We start from the raw sequence: 23,384 nt of genomic DNA on the forward strand, positions 1-23,384 counted from the left end.
AATTAAGGCAAATTGTTTTCAGAAAGTAAATCTTACATTGGCAAATAAAGTGGGGGGAAATTGTTCTTAGATGTGGATGAATATACTTAAACCCTGTGAACACTTCTGGCAGGGAAAAATACGTAGGGAAAAGTATTCCAATAAATTCAGAAGTTTTGTTTTCATTTTGTAAATTCTTGACATCTGGGGTTTTTTAATGAATTAGAGTGGGTTATGTAATGCATAGTTTCTGATCAAATGGAATTTTCCAGATGACCTAGCTCATCTGAGGATTTCTTTTTCACTTTTTGGAGAAATATTTTCACTTTGAGTCAACCCTGAGTATTTTTTTCACTCATAGAACTGCAACGTTCATTGTTAGGAGTTAAAAGATATTTCCCAGATCACCTGTCAATGCATGACAGAACTATGCAGAAAAAGAAAAAGGAGTTCCCATCTTTTAGTTTAATACCCCAGATGGAAGACATTGCTCTCTGAAGGCGTTTTGTCTCAGCAGGAACATCTCTGGCCAGTCACAGCGGTGCCGAGAAGGCTGAACGACTCAGATGCAGAAATGAGCATCCGCAACCCAAAGCGTCAGCACCCAGGCGTGGGTTTACCTATTGCAAAGGTTGGGGCTGTCACGCAGCAGCGGGGTTCAGCTCCAGGCAGATGTCAGACTCCAAAACCTCCCGAGGGAACGCTGCCTTCCAGCTCCCAGGCGGCGTTTCGCTGCTGCCGCCTCTGGGCCGAGCCACCGGCCGCGCTGCGAGGCGCCCGCGCCCGGCTGGTTCGAGGCTGCCCCCTGCCGCCCGGCTGCGGGGCCCGACGCCCCCACCTCGGCGCCCCCTCGCCCCGCTCTTGCTGTCGGAAGGGGAAAACGTTTCCGGCCGGGTGCATGCATCCCCGGTTTTACATTTCAGTATTGTTGCAATACGGGGTTTTGTGTATTTTTTGCTTTGCCTCGTGCCTTATAGTTGCCATTGTCTCCCTAATTCGTAATTTTTAAAAAAACACACAAACTACGCCACTACAAAAGTAGTGTGGGTAATTCTGTAATCTGATGATAGTTTCCAGATAAAATCTATAGGGTAAATTCATTCATACGTGAATGAATGATGTCAGCAGCAGCCTGATCTGTGTCCTTTGTTTAAAAAAAAAAAAAAAAAAAAAAAGCCCAGTTAATTAAAGTCCAATTAAAAAATGCTGCTTGGAGAAGTTGCAGTTTCTAATGTTGTATTTCCTCCACACTGCAGTTCTGGACTTGCATTCCCCCATGCTTTGCTCCATATAAACACCAGCCCACGTTGTTTCCTACCCTGTTCAATTTTAATGTGAGACTAAAGGCAATAGAAGAACTGAGCAGAGAGGAATAAAAGGTGCAAAGCAGCAACAGGCCTCTCATAACGGCGAAAAGAGATGCCAAAGGTTATCAACTTCCATAAGTAAACATGCTTACTAACAGCTGGGGAAGCTTACTAACAGGAAGATGCTTAAGTCTCTGTAGTGGAAGAGTGAGTTAGTGAAGAATTAATTTCTTCTTGTCTATTTGTCAGCAGCAATCCTAGGTGAAATCTTGGCTTTCTTTCAGAGGGCTGTCTGAGCTTGTAAATGCCCAGAAGTCAAAAATTAGAGAGCTTTGGTGCACCAAGAGCTTTTTTCCTGTTTGTCACAATAGAGCTATAGAAAGCCTGACAGTGTTAATTCATGTGATTTCGCACTAGCCCTGACTCACCTGACAATGACTCACCTTGTTCACGGTAAACTTTCATTTTATTGAATTAGTAGGAAAAAAAATTATGTGGAGAGCAGCCATCATTTATTGCGCCGCTGTAAAGGGTCTATGAAGAAGCGGTTTAGAGGATAAAGAATAGTTCACACTAGAAAAAAACAAAACAGAACCATGACCAAAAAAATGCTTCAGTGTAGAGACCTATGGGAAAGAAGAAAAGTAGGATACAATCAATATGAAAAGGCATAAGTAGCAATGAATAACAAATTCATAATTTGACTTATAGCATACGTACATAAAAGGCTTTTAAATATATATCAAGCTGCATTCATAAAAACAAGTTAACCTTCTTGTGACCTTTGGAATTAAGGTGACATTTATGTGTTTAGTCTGTGCGCATCATGTTCAAATGGGCAAAGAGAAAGGCCCAAGAATATTTGAAACGAACTGGAGCTTGGCAGAAAAAGAAATATTGGAAGAACTCTTACGTCTTTATTAGAAGCCATAAGAGAAAGGTGTCAACAAAACAATCTCTTACACATCTCTTGCCCTTAAGCTACAAATGGCAGGTTGGGAGAAAAACATTGGTAGAAGAGTCAAATATTTGCACTCTGTATTTCGTATTTTTAAGATATGTAAGGAAATTCTCTTAACTGAATATTTTAAACCTGAACTGCCTACTTTCTACTGTAAAATGGGGAAAATGCCAGGAATTTTTTGAAAGTGTTTTGGCTTTCCTGAAAGAGCATGCTGTGCAGGACGGCTCCCAGTGCCACATCCAGGCACACACTCTCCGTTCCCTTCACGTGAAAGAAGCACATGCATTGAGGCTACCTGGGAGCCACCGAAGGGCCCCTGCTCTGGGCAGGGACACAGCACGGTGCCACCCAGTTTAGCCACAACCAGAGGCAGGGCTGGACACTGGTGCACACCAGCTCCCAGCTCTGCAAACAGCCCCATCTGGGAGTAGCCACAGTAAAAGCTGTGTGACTGTGTGGGCAAGAAATGAGAGAGGAATAGGATCTTGTAAATTTGGGATTGCTGTGTTTTGACCACACCGTCTCACATCTACCTTCATAGAGCTCCTATTGTGCTGAAGTTCTCTGGCAACAAGCCACCTTATGTTGTTGTGTGTTTTTTTAAAGTACAGTTGCTTTTATGCAATTATATATTTACTTAGCCTTAATTATCAATGTGAGCGCCTAGGCACAGCCAGATGCACATCGGGGTTCACGGGAGGGTAGGAGGATGTCCTGTCCTGCGCTCACACGGACTGATTCATTGTATGCGGTGTTGCTGGCCAAGATATTCCGGCAATTTCCAGGTATTGGCGAGTGTTTGTTGCCAGGAGAGGGCTAACTCTCATTTCTTACAATCAGCTGTGCCTTGATCCGTGCTGCTCACATGTCGCCTTCCCACCGGAGGATTAAACCAGTGGAGGCATTCACTGCGTAGTCTCAACCCAAACCAGTACGGAAGCTCGCCAGGGGACATGCTTTTCCACTGAAAAGGCACTTCCTTTGGCACCGTTCCCAAAAGCAAAGTGCAATCCCTCTGTACTAACAGGACCGATAGGTGCTTTCACCCAACCCACATTTGCTTCTGGGCTTTGTTCATCTGATCCATAATTTGCTTACATTTGTGAGCATTAGTCACTCATCTATCACCTGGATTGGTTTATTGTATTTCCTCAGTGTTCATTTGTAGAGACATGCAAGGCTTTGTGACACTATAGGAATCTGGACAATATTGGCTAGAGATATATAATGGGAGAGAATCGTAAAGTTTAGGATGTTATAAACCCATTAAATCCAAAGGAATGTCATTTTGGTCACGCGTCTGTACAATGAGCTAGTTCCAAAGAACCCAACTGCAAAAGGTGTATTTTCTAAATACCACACAGTCACCTGTTCTGCATCAGAAAAATGTGTCACAGTGGTATCGGCACCTCCAGTCCCGTTGCTAATGTACCCTAGAATGCATCGACAGATTAACGCAACATTGGAATTCAAACAAATCCTCAGATGCCCAGCAGAGCGGGCAGGAAGGAATACCCACTGTTTGCCCTTGCAGGAATACCTGCTAGGGTTTTTAACTGGCACTCAGAACACCACCTCTGCCATCCAAAGCTTGTCTTTGAACTGAATTTTGGGTGTTATAAGGACTGCAGCGGGGCAACAGATAAGAGAATGTCATTACAACTGATCCTGAAGGACAGGGAAGAAAAGACTTGGCATTAAGTTCTCACCTTAAAAAACTGCATCCTAAACATTTTCAGGTTAATTTGTGAGGGGACAAAATTTAACTAGCTATTGAAGAGCAAGCAATCAACAGTGTTTGGGAGAATGGAGAATGAACAAATGTTTTTGCATTTCTTGAAGAGTCTGAATGTCTCTTTCTCGAAGTCCAAGAACAAGGACTTGAGGTTTGGCATCTCTTTGGACACTTGGGAGTCCCTCTGCAGTAATATCTTAGTGTTTCCCAACCCTCTACAAACTGATGCTGAGCATGTGGTTGGAGGTGAAGTTGTCATTCCATTTTACAAATGGGCAAAATGAAGCACAAAGTTGAAGGTTACATAGAAAGTGCAAATCCCAAGCCTTGGTCATGGAGGACAGGTCAGGTCATACCCCGGTGATCGAATGGCACAGTGTGTCAGATAGTAACCTGTCACTCCTGTAGAACTTCATTCAAATTAGGTGAATCCTCTTCATTTAAAGCACAAGAACTGATATCTGATTTTGAATCCAGAAGTAATTACTCCAAGCTGCATCAGACCTAGAAATCTTCTAATGTTGGGGGGTGGAGGCGTTACTAATGTTGAATTCAGATGTGACAAATTAAAATCAACTTAGTTTCATTTCTGCCCCAGAAATGTTGCTCCTCACTACAAAATTCATAGTGGAGAGCTTTCGTTGCAGTACTGATCACTTGTGGGAAGAATCACACTGGGAGGTTAGAGCTGAACTGCAATGTCAGAACTGTGGATGAGAGACATTTGCTTAGTTGCTATCTTTCTTATGCTTTTGCTTTTGAGAATTTACAGTTTTAAATATTAAATTTAGTTATGAAGTTACTATGTGGTAATATTATCCCCTTCAAAAATGTATAACATTACCGGATTTAAGTATTACTGATTTTACTGACAATGAGTTAGAGTTAGACTGTAAAACTCTTGAATTGCAGTATGAACTCTGAATATTTGGTAACTCCTCTTTGCCTCTTTTTTGCATATTGACAATTTTTTTATGTTGATAATTATTTAAAAAAATAACAAACCTATCAAAATGTTTCTAAACGCCTTTGAACACAAAAGACTAAAACAAGCACCACTGAATCAATAGAACTATGAAATCCCAAGATGCACGTAGTATTTTTTTGTACATGAAACAACTGGTTTTGTGAACCAGGAGGGTTTACAATAAGTTCTTCTGTGTTGCCTGGAATTCCTGCTTTGTTTCTCCCAGCTCACTTGTGTCACGTTCGCTGTCGGCTGAGCTAATCTGCTGGCGTAATGTCATTGACTTCCATGGAGCTGTGCTGAAGGACAGGCTCGTTCTGTTCAAAGCTGGGAGTTATCCCGAAATAAAGCTTTAGCTTGTGACAATCGAGAACTTGCTGAGTAATACGGCAGGGTCACAGAGTGTCGCTGAAGTGTTGAGATGGTGATTTCAGAAAGGGAAAGGGGCAGTGCAGGAGCTGGCAGAGGTCATATCTGATACTTCAGTGGAAGCTCATCGCCAGTGGTAGCAATAAAATTATGTAATACTCTTATACTTCCCAGCCATTCACAAAAATTAATGTTTCCTTAATAATTTAAAGCTTTTATCCCTTCAGTGTACTTAAGTTAGGGCCGACCATGTTTATGTTTTCACCTGACAGAAGTTTAGCAAATCATATTTTTCCAGGAAGAAAAATTGGCTCCAGCTGTCCTAATCCTAGAGTGACCGAAGGGACCTTTCCTGTGCTGAAGAGGAATATTAACTCTGCACTCCACAGCAGCTGCAGGCATTCACAGCTGGAGCGGTATGTAGAGTTTTCCCAGATCATGCCCTGTGAGCACAAAGCATCAAAACAAGGTACCTAAGAGGCCAGACAATATTGCTTTCTTGGAAGGAGAGGAGAGGAGAGGAGAGGAGAGGAGAGGAGAGGAGAGGAGAGGAGAGGAGAGGAGAGGAGAGGAGAGGAGAGGAGAGGAGAGGAGAGGAGAGGAGAGGAGAGGAGAGGAGAGGAGAGGAAGAGAAGAGAGAAGAGAAGAGAGAAGAGAGAAGAGAAGAGAAGAGAAGAGAAGAGAAGAGAAGAGAAGAGAAGAGAAGAGAAGAGAAGAGAAGAGAAGAGAAGAGAAGAGAAGAGAAGAGAAGAGAAGAGAAGAGAAGAGAAGAGAAGAGAAGAAAAGAAAAGAGAAGAGAAGAAAAGAGAAGAGAAGAAAAGAAAAGAGAAGAGAAGAGAAGAGAAGAGAAGAGAAGAAAAGAGAAGAGAAGAGAAGAGAAGAGAAGAGAAGAGAAGAAAAGAAAAGAAAAGAAAAGAAAAGAAAAGAAAAGAAAAGAAAAGAAAAGAAAAGAAAAGAAAAGAAAAGAAAAGAAAAGAAAAGAAAAGAAAAGAAAAGAAAAGAAAAGAAAAGAAAAGAAAAGAAAAGAAAAGAAAAGAAAAGAAAAGAAAAGAAAAGAAAAGAAAAAAGAAAAGAAAAAATTTGGATGTTTTCTTCGGCTCAAAGCCATGAGGGCAGCTGGTGGTGAAACAAAGGTTTAAAATCAACACCATGACAGAAAGGCAGGGATGCCGACACCGCTTCACCTCCATGGCAGTTGGCACCAGGCATTTGCCAAGCCGAAACCTGACTGGGGGGACTTGCCCTCTGCCTGAAAGCCAGCACTTACCCCATCGTCTGCTGGTACAGTCTTAACCTCACGCCTGGCTCCTCCTCAGGACAGAAAAACATCATAGACATGATCCACACGGATCGAGCATCCTCTTAAAGAGAATTTCTTCTCTTACTGCTAATGCTGCTGCAGGTTCATGCTAATTGTGACTAGGCTAGTTTCTCAATAAAGTGAAAAATGAATACAATAAGTCTACAATAAACCTTTTCCCCCCTACTTTTTCTTTTTAGTAAGCCAAGCTCCTCACATTTTCTATTTCAGGCTTGGGAAGGGGAAGGGTGGTAGACTGGCGGGGGGGAAGGACAACCAGCAGGCTTCAGAGCTGTGAGAGCTGGCGAAAGTCGTGACCCAGCCTTTGCAGAAGCTGTATTAATGAAGTGAAATATTTAACATCGTATTGTTATCAGCAGTGCATATTTGATGGAAACATAAAATGCTCATACAGGAGAATAATTGTGGTTCAAATGCCTGTCCCACCCACTAAGGCACTATGTATACAATAACTCTCTGTTTCGGTCCTGACACAGTAACCTTTTATCTGTTCTAGAAGCTCCCACATGAAGAAATAGCTGGTATATATTTTGTAATTCTCCCTCTTTAACAAAACAGTGACATCAGGAACTGGTTTTTTGTGATGGGGGAAGAGACACAATAACAGATTACAGTTCCCTTCCTACATCAACACTGTGAACCACACTCAGCATCTGGAGAAAGTAGAGGTTGCAATACATAGTTTGAAAAATCATGTTCGGGCTCTTTCTGGTAAGCAGCATGAGCAAATGTTTCTCATTCAGCATGGTGTTTCAGCTGAAGCGCATGAACCGAATCCTGCTTTCACATTAGTGTGAATCTGGAGAGATTCCACCGGGTTTGGTGGAGTTATTTTAGAGCGAGACCACAGTAACTCGGGCTACAGCCTCGCTCACGGTCCCCGCTGAGAGGTATGGGGAGCATGGTAATAATTACTGATGGTTCTGCTTCCCTGGAGCTCCCCGCACTGAAGCAATTATTCTCTCCTTTTCATTACCCGTTCAGACCGCATTGGCTAAATACAAGACAGATTCAACAATTAATATGGACTCCATAAGAGACAGTGGGGAAAACCTACTTGCTGAAAACATAATTCTTCAGTAATCACTAGGAATCGCTAACTGTAAAGGAGCCAGATCCAATAAAGCTTAAAACTTAAACAGAACCTTAAGTAGAAACAGTTTTCCCCGTAACTCTGAGTCAGGCGTTTCAGTTTTGGAGGCACAGGAGTTCAGATGTGCTTTTCTTTGTCTAGTTCAAAACAGCACCTGCTCTCTGAAAGATGGGGATGTTTGCGTTGCGGCTGTGAGGTATCTGACCCTACCTCTGCACTATCTTTCGAGCTCATGTCTGTCCCAAGGATTATGGATTTCACTCCAGGGATCAAGCGTAGAGGAGCGCCAGCATCTTATTTTGGGGCACATCAGTAACGCTTTCAGTCATTGCACTGCCTCTGAGTTTCTGGAAACCTACTCTGCAGTGGGTGACATTGATCTGACAAATCTGAACCTCAAAGGTCTCACCTAAAGTTTCCTAGAAATGCAAGGTTACATCTGAAGACTAAGAGCTGCCGTGGTGTTTGCCATCTGCCACCTGCACCGAAGTGTCGGACGGGACAGAGCCTCTCCCCTTCTGCTGAAATGACTGTGCCAGTGTGCACAAGCTCTCACTGCCGGAACAGCCTTCCCCGAAACATGGTATTAAATGACACATTTAGCCAACATTTTCACTGGGGAAAATTCCCACTGGGGTATTCAGATGATATTAAATGTGGTTTGGATGTTCAGATTAAGCTGAAACCACAGAGTGGTGGAAAGGGAGATGGTTATATAGCTCCTGATGGATTTATTGAGTTTCCACGAGAAATGACTCTACATCACCAACTCCATTTACTTTGGTGTCTGCTTCCTTGCAGGGCTGGCTGGAACCAAATCACCTACTTCAGACTTGCAGCTCTGCTGGATTCCTTCTGCCTCAGCCTGTTTCTCTGACCAAGGAAGGGAGAGACATACCCAATTTACCCTTTCCACAGTCGTCTTGGACAGGAACGAGATTGAACTCAACGAACTTGGAAATTTTCATTGTAAACAAAGCATCTTCTATTTCACAACTCGTCCCTGTTTATGGCAGTTACTCAGCCGCCGGTGCCGGGCAAACCCTGCAGACCTCGGAGGCCGGCGTGTCACCCCTCCGGCAGTCGGCCCAAACCTGCCCGGGTGCTGAGGGCAGGCGGGTCCTGCCGGGGGCTGACCCGACTCAGGGATTTAGGTGGCTCACATGGCTTTCCCCTCTTGGGATCCAGGGCAAATTAAGCAACGCACATGTTGGGGTGGTCCTCCCTCATCAGAAAGAATAAGGAGGTCCATGACTCACTTCATCCATCCTCTTGGGACTGAAACGGGAAAAGCTGAGTCAAAGCTTCATTTGTATTTTGTCTGAAACTGTCAGAATTTGACTGGAGTTGTGCCTAATTTTTTTCCCTCAGCTGTTCTCCTGCAGGTTCTTTCTCTGAGCTCTCTCTAGTGTTGCTAAGGGTGTATTGCTTGCTGCTCACCCCTCCAGCTCTGCTAAATAAACCTTGACCATAACAGCCAGATGGAAGTCCTCACCTTAAATTAACACGTCAGCCCCTTTCAAGACTACATATAGCAAAAAGAGATGCAAATATAGACCAATATTAATCCGCTCTTCGATTGGCAATATTTGAATGGTGTTGGCTCTCATTCTGGGCAGTAACAAAAGAAGCTGGCTAATCATATATAATTGTTGGGAGCTCTGTGCCATTAATCAACAGGAAGTTTTACGCAGCTGTCAGATGCACAAGCTGAGCATTTCCTGCAGGGGGGAAAGATTTATTTGGTGACAGTTTCATTATAGATTTTGGATAGAAAAAATAGCGTTTTGATCACTGAAAAATTATGAAAGCAGCACACAGCTTCCTCTGCTTCGGAGAGGATTCTCCTCTGTGCCTGTCATCCTCCCCCCATTGCCACCGAGCTAAATAATTGCCAAGATGAGGCAAAACAAAACTCACCGTGTGCACCTCTGGTCTGTCTTTGATGCATACATGTGATGTCTTTGAAAAGGCTGTAAAAGTGTAATAAAACTAGAGCTGAAATATGCCTCAAAGAATGGATAGATAATTGTCCATTAGGATCACATAACTGGGAAAAATTAAATCGGTATAAACCTCGCTCTGATCTCTCTAATTTAATAAGGATACACCAGTGTAATCAAGAAGAACATCTCAGCGACTGCAGATCAAATTAGCTCTCAGTATAATTGCACTGATGTTGGAGGAGTCACAGCAAGAAAGACGTTTCCTCTGATATTTGCTGTAGTTATTTCTGTTGTAAGCGCTGCCAAACCAGGTCAGAGAAGGATGGCGGGGAGGTGGCGAGGGAGAAGCGGCTTTGATCTCAACACAAATAGCCTTGATACTGTGGAAAGACACATGGGGACAGCGAGAGCATTCACATTGCCTGGTTGCAAGTAACCAACTCACCTGCCAAAATTCAGGGATCAAACTTGGGAGAGAAAGGCACTTCAGAGAGGTGTCACAACAACCTCCTGATTTGTCCAGGTTAACGTAGCTTCACAGCACAGCCTGTGTGGCAACCCAAAGGAGAACCGTCCCCTCACTTAAGCACGTCTGTTAAATGCCCAAAGCTAGGCAGTGACCTTTTCTGTTAAAGCTATCTAAATTATTCCTGCCCAATTCAAGTCATGAAGGGGAAAAAAACGCCTGGATGAATAATGGCAAAAACAACTCTGTGGAAAATAAAGGAAAGTGTGCAAACATCCTTCGGCAGTACTACCATCTGTTTGGGCTTAATGATAAGAATAGCCTTTTTTGAGGAAAAGGAGTATTTTTATTCTTATATACACACTACATGCCATAAGTTAAAGTATATGATAATCCAAATCATTTTTTTCACAATGCACATTAAGTTTTTAAGGCTGAATTTGATGCCTTTTTAGGAGCAAATAGATCCATGGAAAGCAAAATATCGTGCAAACATATACTGATTCTTAATGACCTTTTCTTAAAGGAATTAAGTATTTCTGGAATTAAATATTTACATCTAGCATTTCAAAATTGATTCATAACAATATTTAAACCCAAGGAGAAAGACCAAAAAGTTAAAAAAAAACAGTGAATGAAAACTAGTCCAGAGTCACTGAATGGGTGACTGGTTTCGCAGCGAGGTTGGTATTTTGTGCCTTAGTCTGCAGGTAAGTTTTGTTGCCACCACCACATGTGCCACCCAGAGACTGTTCCCAAAATCATATTCTTTCTCTGGACAGGATTATGAGATTGAATTTGTGGAGCATCATCTGAGCTTGTAGGCAAGGATTTGCAATACCTAAGGTAATAAATTGACGGGAAAATGATAAAGATGCTTGAAGACCTGAAGGAATCAGAATGTCCACTCATGCCTCCATGCACTGCTGAGCTGGCGGACATAATCAGAAGCTCTGTTTTCATGCTTATAGTTTCTTCATCATCCTCTGAAGCATCTGACACCATTCACAGCCAGCACATCACCCTTGTTGCAGATCTGTTTCTGTTTCTTTATCATGGCTAATAACAGAATTATATTCAAAACTATAAAGCAACACAGAAACAAAAGTGTCATCCGGATGATATGAGCAAGTCAATAAAGAAAAAGATTGCGGGGACCGCAATGGTATTTGAGCTTATTCAAATCGAGACGCATATTCTGCAGACAATGCACTACTTGGAACAAGCTGATTAATACATTTGAACACTTGAAGCCGACAGCCAAGTGATGTATGTACACCAGGCTTGGATGAAAGGAAGCCTAAAGAGAACTTCTGGGAACCCCTGGCCTTGGGATATTTCATTAATAATTAAGGAGAAGTTGACATTGTGCTTTTAGTATCTTCACATCACGACAGTGTTAACAGCATTGCTGCTGTCACCCGCTGGGCTGGGGAGGAGCGTGGTCGCGCTCGGAGCTCCAGCCAGCCCCCAAACCGGTTTATGGGATCTCCCCGTGTAAGCCTTTCACAACTCTTTGCTCTCACTTTCTCAAACTATAAAATAAGGAATTTTTGTTGGTGTTATGACAGCCTGTGGGAACCTCAGTTCATACCTCAGTTTGAACCACCTTGGCTGAGGTGGTGTGAAAACTCAGAACAAAAGGGCTTTCCCTGCTCCAGACAGCTCTGGTCTGAGCGTGGGCTTAGTGACTCAGTAAGTGAGCAGTAAATTGTGACAATAGGTTTAAAATATAAACGCTTAGTCAGTTCACACATTATGGAAGGATATTAAGATCCACTTTGACTACAGCAAACAGTCATGTCATTAAATGTACTTTATTTTTTTCTGCCATAGTGGGAAAAATCCGTATTTGGAAGGGGTTTTTAGGTCTTCAGCACAACATCGCAATTTCCAACAACAGAGCATCCGTGTTGGGCTGCCCCAAAGCCATAAAGTCAAGTATGCATTTGGACAGGTTTGGGTAGCCAGAATGCTCAAGAAGAGACAATATTTTGAGAAGGGCTGGGAAGGTGGACTACTCCACCCCTCTGTGTGTTTGCACCCAGTGTTTGTGAGCACTCCCTGGGCTGATTACGGGAGGCAGCGGCAGGGGCAGAGCCGCCCGGGCTGGGCAAGCAGCACCTCGCCCTGACCAGCTCCGGCTCCCAGAGGTGCTGGGTGCCCTGGCCGTTCTCCCCCAGGTAACTCGCGCTGCTGCTGTTGGCTGGGCTTTCTTTGGGTTTTGGTTTTGCTCTTCCTCTGCTGCCAGTTCGGTCCCACGCTTGGGCTTAGTCCTGCACGTGCTCTCGTGCTAAATGATCCTGGGGGCTCCTGCAAGTGCTTGGCTTATTTTGCTTGGGTTTTAAAGGGCCTGGTATAAAATTTCCCCTCTGGTGCACTGGATTTTTCTGCAAAAGAATGCAAGAATAAAAAGATCAGCTTTCTGACAAAGTGTTTCTACCAGCCAGGTTGGGATTGTTCACCTCTGTGGCACTGTTGAAAGGCTCCCTCCCTGAAAGCCCAGGGTGTGAATGTTTGAACTATTTTGCTTTTCACATTTGGCTCCAGTGCAGAGTGGCTGAAGGAATTGTATTAAAAACTGCCCCTAGAGCCTTAAGGACTGTAGTTCTGCATGTCCTGGATGCCCAGCCAGCTGCCAGCTTGCTATTCAAATTGTTCTTGGGTGTTTCTTGTTTGCTCTAGGTGAGTCATCTCAATCCTTCCTTCTCCTGCCCCTTCACTACTGTCTATTGTGTGTCCATTTCTCCTCCTTAGCCACTGACAATGCTCAGATGCATTTCTCCTCTGGTTTCATCATACCCAACACGTGTCTGAGTTATCTTTTTCTGCAGGAGAGCAATTGAGAGCTGCACTGAAGGAAGGTAAGGACACTTTCTAAAACCCTATCCTATTATGAGTCCTCCCTTGGCTCTACACGAATCAGAGCAAGAGCTTCTGCCTTTCTACCTGGACACCGACTGACATGTCCCCATGTTCACCTCTTTTCCAAGAGGCAGGATAAGGGGCAGGGACATATTAAAGAGGATCCAGTCCTTGTCCTGTGGCCACAAGGCAGGCTGGTTTTTGCATGAATTAATGCCTGCTAGGTCCTTCCTCTGCCTCTGGAGACGAGTTTATTTGTCTTCCCCCAACACCTGCAGAGTGGACATGTCTATAATGAAATGAGATGCAAAGAGAACGAAGTTGATTATTTTTTCTGACATTTAAGCACAACATATGGCAAGTTTTAGTGAGGAATTGTGTACTTTTTATATTAGTAGACACTGTAACAACAGAGATTGTGATATTCTAGGTTGCTCAATACATTAGAAAGGTCAGGCTTATCCGGCTTCAGCCAGAGTACACAGTAGATCACGGATTTTGTTGTAATTTTCTCTCATAGTGTTCAAAGCTTTTACCACTCTGCCAGGACCAAAACAATGATTTTTGAGAGGGAGAGATAAAGGAGAATTTTACCAAACCTCTAGCTCATGCTTGGGGCACACAGTTCATATAACTTCAAAAAACCCCACAATTTTCTTTTGGATTATTTTCTGCATTATAATGGAAGCAGTGAAGCATAATTTGGGAAAGGAACTGTTTCAGAGCTGCGCCTGATCTGGAGGCTGGTAGTTCATGTTCCTTTTTAAACCAGTCGGGCTGCATTCCAGCTGGTCTGAATGAGCCCCCCCCCCCCCCCCCCCCCGCAAGGATAAAACCCTTGAAACTTAATCAAAAAATCTGTATCTAGAAAGGAAGCCTAAGGATAAGAATGAGCTTGCTCCAGTTCCTCTCAACTTCTGTTTTCTTCTCATTTTGAAAAAAGTGTTCTTGCATCAGGATCATCTCTTTTCCCCTCTCAATCCTTGAAAATTGTCTTGTCTCTGAAAATGTTGTCAGAATAGACATCTTCTCAACAACACCTTCCAGGTCTACTGGAGGTTTGCTCCACACTCACAGCTCACTACAGAGACCAGCTTTGTGCTTTTCAGACATAGAACAAAGGGCACAAATAGGTCCTGCATGGTGGTTGCACCACTAATAAACAACCATGATTAATACCTGAGAAATACCAAAAACATCCAATGGAGAGACCAAGTCAACATCTGAAGAGATAGTGTAGGGTTCACAGCTGGACAGAGGTCCTCAGTGGTTGACAGTGTCTGATTCTGCCCACTAGGAACAAGCGCGTGGCCAGATCCTGACTGCTCCCCAAGACTTGCGGTTCTCAAGCAAGTCTCTGCACACTGGGAGTCCTCAGCATCTTTTGAAAAGTCGTTTGCTTGCGTGAGGACTTTAGCTGTGTGCCAAAATGGGGCTTGCTGCTTAGCTTTTGGCAGTGCACGTTCAAAATGGTGTTTTTTGTAAATGCACTGGTGAAAAAAGACACCAAATGAGAGCCTTGTGGGAGTCACTTATTTTTCCAAAAGCCTCCTTGGCTCCACATTTAATAACTTTAGCTTCAAGAGAAGGTGTTTCAAATGAGAGAAAAATGGATTTGTTCATCTCAACTAGAGTCCTGAGCCGTTTGGGAAAAATGTAGCCTTTTCATGTTAGTGACCGAGCTGGAGTTGCTTGGTTATGGAGATCTGAAGCTGCATATGGGTACAATCAGATGCAATGGTTTCTGTAGCAGCAATTTCTAGATGCAACTGTAGAAGTGAATAGCTGTGACATTACTTGCTTTGCAACTTGAAACTCTGCCAATTTGATACCATTTTGTATGTGTATATTATCACTTCTGCTGATACTCAGTTTTGTCCATAGGTGGCAGTGACCTTTCATTTTTTCTGTAAAATAGGGCAGAAACATACATACATATTTATCTTCCTAATTTTACTACAGGATCTGGGCCAGGACTGTGAGGCTGTGCCATTGACTGAGCTCTGTACCCAGAGGGATGGCCGCAGACTGGTCACCTTTCTTCAGTCAGCCGCTTTGCCCCAGAGCACGCCCAATGTGCAGATATAATACTGCTTATCCAATGCAAAAATCAGTGCAATACAATAATCAACTACTGTTGCAAGGAGGGAAAAATTCTGAAGACGTATTATGTATGTGCATCGTGGAGGACTGTGTTTGGTGTTTTAGGATCATATTCCAAGAGTGTTTATGTAGCAAGTTTGTCCCATTTTTAGCAAAAATACTCTCCAAGTCTTGTCCAGCTGTTTATGAGACTCAGGGTTCTGGTGAGTGAAAATCTTTAAAATTTCCACATGACCACTCCGTGTTTTATTTCAGTGAGAATTATAAACTTGACTGTAGAAAATGGGAAATCTCTCTTAGAGTAAAATATGCCAGAGATCAGAGCATGTGATCTCTGCTCTGTATCAGTTAAAGATAACTCACTTGACATGAGTAGAGCTGCATCAACAGGAAACTGAAGTAGTTGAGAATCAAGCTACAAATCATTGTCGAAATAAAAAAAAAGGAAGGAATTTGCTTCTCAGATGTGTACTGATTTTACAGCACATGTGAAAAAGGAAGCACGTAACCTGCAAATATTCCAGCCCCTGCTTAAGTTGTCTCCTGGCATAAAGCAGGCGTGCTTATGAATGGAAAACAAAAGTAAATCCTCCAGATTCAACCAGGCACTAAATTTACCATCGAGACTAAGCAGTAGGATTTGAATCTTGTTTTATTCTCTTCCGATAGGATAATACTTAAAGTTGCTAGGAAACAAACACATAGCAAGGACAAGAGGCCATTGTACATTCCAGGGGGAAACGTTGGCTGTTTTCCACCATAAATCAGAAATTCTGATTTATAGTGGAAATATCAGCTGAGAAGATAAAACCCCTGTAAAATAACTCTGCACTCAAGGCTCAGTCCTACAGACACTATTTATGCAACGATTCTCAGCAGCGCACGACGGCAGTTCGCGTTGCAGCATCGGTGGGGGCCGTTCAGCGTCCAGCGTGGCACTAGGCACTCAGCAGAGAGCAACAACCATCTCCGGAGAGAGGCCCAGCTTGGATTTCATGTCAGCTAGGATGCAGCACAAAATAGAAAGCAGATCTGGACCATCCGTATAAAGCAAAGGTCTGTAGCTTGGGGTTAGCGAGAAACCACAACCAGCTTGAGCTCTGTAAGCAGTAACTGGCAGCAGACACTCGGGGCTGTGGGCTGACAGGAGAGCTGCCCCCCGTTCTTGCCTTCAGATTCATGATTTAGCAGAACGACCCCTCTCCTCCTTTTCTCCAACAGCCAAGGGCTGTTTAATTAAAACACTAAAGAAGTTGCTCTCATCCATACCTCTGCAGCTTCGCTGGTTCATACAGGCATAAACCAGAGCAATAATAAAACAAAGAGCACTTGGTACCTGTGGTGTTCGTGCAGGACATCCAACAGGATGAGGCTAGAGCTGGCTCCAGCCCTCTGCCTTCCTCTCTTTGAAGACCTTCCTCTTTCAAGGTGTGGCTCGGAATAGTTTCTCCTTATTGTTTATTTGTGTAGCTTTAACAGTATATACGCATATATACCCTGAGCCAAAGTCAATAGAACCTTCCTCTTAACTTCCATCTGGTTTGCCCTTCAACCGTGTTGTGTGTTTGGCCCCAAAGAATTTACAGTCCTTAAGCATAGCGACCTCAGAGGGTACCTAAATATATTGTAAATTAAGGGGGGGAGTAGGGGAAACGGACGAAAACAAAACAAAAAAACCCCAACAGGTTTATGTGTACTTATACATCAGAAGGGAACTAAAATTGAATGAAACACATTGCTCCTGAAACAAAGTTTAAAGAAATCAGAACAGTTTCACTGAGTGTTGAATTATCTAATGGACTAATATAAATTAACTAGCTCAGATTATGCCTGGATTATAGTCAGAGCTGTGACTCCAGTAGGTATGAACATAAGAAAGCCATTTTAAACTGGCTAGCTTGGGTGTCAGTAGTGCTGCACCTGTGGCAACACAAGATGCTCGAAAAACACATCCAGGACCACAGATGAATGCTGCGGTAACCGGTTCATGTTGTCTCCAACTTGCAGCAGCTTACAGTCTTGGCAGTGCTCGAACTAGCCAAGGCAATGAAGCTCAGTTATTTCTGTGAGCTGCAGTCAACTGGTGAAGCTGTCTAGAGCAGGCAAATACTTCCACAGCCACAGGAGAGAATTTTCCCCAGAGGAACTGTTATACACAACTGCATGATGTCATTACATGCTGCCTCTTTTCTCTCTTTTTTTTTTTTAAATGAAACTAAACAAAAATACAACCCCCCACCAAGCTGCTGTAATTCATTCATATATTTTGGTCTTTTTCAGTTTATTCTGCTGCTAACTCCATGGTTACTACCTATTGATTCCTACCAATTGATGCAGGTGTGACTACATCCAGTTTTCCACAACAAACAAGAAAAGTTTCTTATTTTGTACCATTTTCAATGTGCAGCTGTGAGCCTCTTTGCATAGTTGGGGTTGAGTAAGACTGGTTGGTGCCGACTGATGACCAGGGCAGGTGCCTTTGCAAAGGCAGGTGGGGCTTATTAGGAATTTAAACAGCCTGACAAAGTCTGTCACCATTGGCTGTCTCTTAATTTGAATTAGGCAGTAAATTCATATTAATGAGCAAGAAAGGGTTATTTGGGTGATTTTTTTTCCTCTTCATCTTACAGGAATTATGGGGAACACAATGAGTGTCCCAGAGGAAACTGAAGAAGACAATACATGCACAATAAAGAGCTATCAGGTAAGCAAGAGCTGCCCACTCTCATCTTCTCTGGCTATTGCATATTGCAATTTTCAAATCCCATGATGTACCCAGTCCTAAGAATTGTATTATTGGCTTTTTCAGGCTCTATCTGAATCTCCTGACAATATTAAAAATGGATCTGTTGCATTTGTTCAGACTCATTCTCCTGCAATGAATGGTGAAGGTATGTGCTGGGAAAGGGAGTTACCAGCTGATGTTGTGTTTGGATGGAGACTGAAATACCCACTGGTGTGGAAACTGGTAGTCTGGAGGGGATATAGGAGACTATTAAAAAAAAAAAACAACCAACAACAACCAAGGGGGCTGAATGCATTGGAAGAAGTAAACTTATGCAGGCTAAAAACTACATTCATTGAACCATTATAATTTTCTGTTTATAAAAGAAATCAACAATGTGCCCTAGACTTAAGGGTCTATCATCAAATTGCTTAATAAAGGTGCCTAAAGATAGGCAGGCTACAGCAGTACAAAGCTTTGTAGAAATGGAGCACCTTAGGATGGATGGAGGAGGTAAGACAATAATGGGCCAGAAAACTGACTATTGTATTGCTCCAGGTAACATGGATCTGCTTATCAATGAGCTCAATGTGTCCCACTTGATCTGAGTTTTGTAAGGAGCTTGAGGAAGGTGTTTCAAGGAATACCTGAGGTAGGCACAACAGGAGTTTACACTGCTGATCTGGCATTTTAGCTACGTGACTCCGAGGGGTGCTTACCAAGTGCCCCAGGTTGCTACAATACTGAGTGTAGGAAATGGAGATGGAATCATGCAAGCACAAAAGAAATGTATTTAAATTATTTAAAGCCGAGAGTAATACTGTATTAAGGTGAGAAAGGGAAGAAGGGAGTAGGAAACTGTTTGCGGGCAGGGACTTCTTTTAGTGACTGCAATAAAATATGTTCTTTTGAAATATTCTGCGTGCACTCATGCTTCTGGGGGTGTTTTGAGCAGTCTAATGTTAATAAAAGAAAATTTTGCAAAATTCTTTGCAAGTTGGTTACAAAAAAATGAAATAAAATTAAAAATAAAATCCAGTTCCTAGCTATGTGTTCTCATCCACAAGATTGCAAGTTCTTAGAAATGCCCTCTGCATTTTTTTGTGAAACCATATTTCTGCTCTGGAATGGAGCAATTTCAACAAATGATATGATAGAAATGTGAGCGCCTTTTTGTTCATTTAAACATTTCCATCTTGTTCTCTGATTTCTGGTCCTGTGTTCTTGAGTAGGTGCATCGCTTTGACTTCAAAGACACCAAACAATTATTTGTTAACAGTGAAATATGTATAGGGATATCTTTTCTGTCCTGCCTGTCATTTAGAAAAAGTGATTGGCTGGGAAAATTACCATAAGGTGGTAGGCATTATACCTGTGGTGATGTTTTTATAACATAATTGCTTCTGGACCTGAGGCTTTGTAGTGAAATGCTACTTCTGATCCTGAGCTGGGCCTTGCTGGTACCTTTCATATATAGAAACCTACCTTGCTCTTATTTTAGAGGTTGTAGACCACCTTGAAGGAAGCAGAGTACAACTAATCTGCAGCGAGATCTTCATAAAAAGAATTTAACTGGCAACTGCCTGTCTTTGAATTGTAGAGAATTTAAGGTATAGCACGGTAATTTATAGAGCTAGATAAGCGACAACTGGGAATGCAGCATGGCTGACAACATTATTACCAAGAGGTCAGTCCTGCACTAGAATGTATTCAAACTGTGTCACAAGACTGATGTTGTAACCCCGACCACCTCTCTCCTGTTACTGTTATAGGATGTATTGGATATTACTCAACTACTGCCAGGGCAACAAGAGTGTGGCGGAAGGGGATGACGACTTGTTTCTTTCTCTTCATGCTAATGAAATAAAATACCCTAATATGTATAAAGCGTGGGTGTTAGTGTAGAGGTCGAATAGTTGATGGGGGTATGGGTAAGTCACTGCTCAGTAAGTGCATCCCATTTCAGACCTACTTGGGTGGTGGTCATGGCAGGACAGCAACTCGGTTTTCAAGCGATCACACCAGTGACAGGCTGGACCCTGGGTCCCCATGGAAAGGTGCCTGTCAGCAGCTGAGCCCCACTTCCAGTGTTGACATCTTGAAAATCTGGTGTGAACTACATGCCCTGAGCATTAAAAATTTGGCTCCGCGTAGTTTTGAAAAGCTATCTTCACATTTATGGGCAATTGCTCTCATCCATAGCCATATGTGTGTCTCCTCACCTTTCAGCACCTCATTAATTTCTCCTTCCACCTCTTGTTGGCTTTGGAGCCTTTCTGAGCAGCATTCAGGCAGCAGTCATTTGGAGCAGCGTTGCTTCAGTTCACATCTCTGCAGATTCAGCCACATTAATGTTACCGGTGTTTTCCTTGCATTGGATTTCTTTCTGTTTTCAGAATATGATAAAACCAACAATTCTCTCCAATCTCTGTAAGAGAACCCTCTCAGCCTGCTACATCCAGTTGAAAAATCTAAGCTTAGACAAAAGTAACCAAAAACTGCTATGGGAATATGCAGATGGTACTGATTACAGTTCAGAATCTCTGTTCCATGGCTAATTTCCTAATGCCATCTAGCTGTGTAAGTCAGTTTAAAAGGCTGCCTACTAGAAAATAAAAGCCTGTAGCTGTGTGTTTCTGCTGGCGTAAACCAGAAGAGTTCTGAAGTAAATAAAGGCCAGATGATTTACTCTGTCTGAAGACCTAGAAAATAAGTGTGCATTTTACTCTTAATATATAAAATGAAGCATATGGCATTGTTTTACTTAAATAGGTTACCTAATTAATGTAATTACTAAATCAGTTTAAGTAGCAACTTGAAAAACTGGGCTGTCCTGTGTTATTACTTGTATTTTAACTTTATTAATGCTTAAAAAGCAGTTAAAATCATAAACCATTTAGATACCTCTGAAATCTCACTGGTTGTGTAAAGTAATCAAGGTCTTGGTGAAATGAAAGTGCACGTGCTGTTTGGGGTGTAAGTTATTCCTATAGGAAATGTATTTGTTATTATTTCTAAAATGAAATAATACAAGACATAGTACTGTGATCTATTTTATGTTCATAAAGTGAGCACCTCTGGAGAAGACAAAAGAGCTGCAAAAGAGGCAAGTGAAGCACGAGGATTTTATTAATATGTTCGTGGTCTTTGTCTTGTTAGTTTGCGTTTCTGTGATTGCCAGTGATCTGACCATGTGCTATGCATTAAATGGTATAGTTGATAAATGAGTCTATGAAATCTGTATCTGCTAATATAATGAAAAAAGAATCCAGAGAGTTAACTTAATATGACCAGAGGAAGTAATGTTATTTGGAAGAGCCCTGTCACCATCTGCTTCACATCTGGGTGAGCAGATTGGTGACTGGCTCCCTATGTTGGCTGCTTCTGCTCAAACAGGCTGACAGCTGTGTGGACTTAGGGATTCTTTCCATGACTTGCCTTTCCTGCTCCTATTGACTATCGTGGCCAGAGACGGCACACAGAGTGCTGGCACCTTCACCTCCTGTAATGCCCTTTAAATAGTAGTGGTGCCCCAACTGCCGCTTCAAGACATGCTGCTTTGCAAGCAAGAGGATGGCAAGTTTGATCCTGACTTTTCCTAGTGTTTTGTGTTGACCTTTTTGAACTTTAATCGAAGTACTAGGTGGACAACAGGTAAAGGGAAGAAGGCCAGAACTAAAAGCTGTATATCTGAGATTTGCATTACATACGGTAGAAATGTACCAGGAGGACAAAATGGGAAAAATTTAGTTTGTATTTGGGTGGCAATTACACGCAGATTAAAACAATAACCTGCTCATAAAAAGAAAGATTACGCAAGGAAGAAAAGTTCAGTTAAGATGCAACTCCTTTGTTGCAGAGGACAAATCTGATTTGGCAAACTCTGCTAGTAGTATCTAACAGAAATGTGTGTATTGCAATAACTCTCTGGGCCTGTAAGGTGTGAAACAAAATGCATCGTAGTTTTTTTTAAAGAATGACCATTACTAGTCTTGCTGCTAAAGTCTCTTCCCCTGTTTCCATTAATTTCAGTAAATCTGTTAGGTAAATAACAATGCTAGTTAACTTAGTGAAAGAAAATTATTCTTGGAGCATAAATGTACTGTCAATTTTATTTGCTTGGAACAGTTGACCAAGATTGCAAAGGAATATTAGTATCTTTTTTCTTTTTAAGAAAGGGGGCAAATGTCTTATTTTAGAAATCTCTAATGCTTGTGAAAACTCAGTCACTTAGTCCTGTCAGTTTTTTGGGGATTTCCCACACAAGCATGAGGTGTACTTTGGGGATCTGAAAATTCTACATGTGCTGTAGCATTATAATACCAACTCAGATTAAATAATGAAAGGAAAAATTAACCGCCACAATGCCTATAGAAATATATCAGAAATGTAGATTAGAAAATTCACTCTCTATTGCTAGGTATTTAGAACTGTAAGCCTAGTATTTGCTGCAGTAATTCATTCAGGGCTATTATAATTAATTGTGCTGGCCTATGCTGATGGACTTCTTAGTGCCAAACGTTGCCTTGTAGCTCTTAATGGTTCCTTCACGGCTGTTAAAATCTATTGTCTCCATGACTATCTTATTCCCTGAGTTCAGATATTGCTGTGGTACTATAATAACATTGCTAAGCAAAAATATCTGTTTGTAACTGGCTTGTATTCAAAATAGTCAAAGATACTAAAAGTGTATTTGTAGATAATGGCTCGCTCAGTTCGGTTTCAAAAAAACTGGTATTTTTTTCTATTGTCAAAAGCAACAACATCAGGAAACACTTTTATCCTAGCACTTATTTTATGGCATACTTACGTGTTAGTGGCCTAGAGGAGGAGATGTCTATGCTGAAGACCTTGCCAATTCAAGTTGTTCCTTGTTCAACAACTAAAAAATTACTTGTGCTATGGGAGAGTCAGTAGGATAAATGGCAGGAGGTGAGAAGCTGCCAATGTAAGATGTCACAGGACTTTATGTGTTCCCTATGTGTAAGCGCTAGCCATGAGGGTGCATATGACGCTGAAACCAGGCTAGCAATCAAAGGCTAAGGAAAAGGAGCATGTTTTAAGAAACGTCTGAAGCATTAACCTGGGCAAACCGTGCATCAAAAATAGACATATACCTACTGTATAGCTTAGGCTGCTGCCAGGAATAAAAAGAGCAGACTAAGCATCAGAGAAAACCAGGTCATCGTGGAGGAGGGGGAAGGCAACGCGGCAGTGCTGGACAGGACTGCTTTTGGTCCCGCTGGAGGAAGTCTGGTGGCCATCTGCTATGTGCACCACGCTGAAGTCTGGTTGTATTCCCACTGATTCGCCAAAGCAAAGCAGCTGACAAAGCTTGGGCAGCCTTTTCCTTTATGTCGGGCTGGTGGCTCTGAGCTTCCTTCCATGCCGGTCGCATCCTCGGGGTTCCTGCTGGCACCAGCGTTGTGTCCTGGTCCCAGCACGTGTGAAACGGGCGCTTCACTGCGGGGACTCTGCCCCAGCGCTCTGGGCTCTGCTGCCTGCCCCAGGTCCCGCAACGACCAGAAATAATTCCATACCTCT

At 42.5% G+C, this 23,384-nt stretch overlaps 1 protein-coding gene across 1 annotated transcript in view; it reads left to right on the forward strand.

Moving 5' to 3' along the window:
* Nucleotides 1-12,770: 12,770 nt before the first annotated feature.
* The window catches only part of BCAS1 (brain enriched myelin associated protein 1), a gene marked incomplete at both ends in the record, with an annotated part of 53,623 nt that continues 43,009 nt past the window's right edge, over nt 12,771-23,384 (forward strand). Inside the window, 6 exon segments of the mRNA XM_082007397.1 lie at nt 12,771-12,827; nt 12,833-12,901; nt 12,903-12,908; nt 12,912-13,011; nt 17,746-17,819; nt 17,925-18,006. Coding sequence (XP_081863523.1) covers nt 12,771-12,827; nt 12,833-12,901; nt 12,903-12,908; nt 12,912-13,011; nt 17,746-17,819; nt 17,925-18,006 — 388 coding nt within the window.

Source organism: Phaethon aethereus, assembly GCF_964289735.1.
Source record: "Phaethon aethereus genome assembly, chromosome: 16".
NCBI classification, from domain to species: domain Eukaryota; kingdom Metazoa; phylum Chordata; class Aves; order Phaethontiformes; family Phaethontidae; genus Phaethon; species Phaethon aethereus.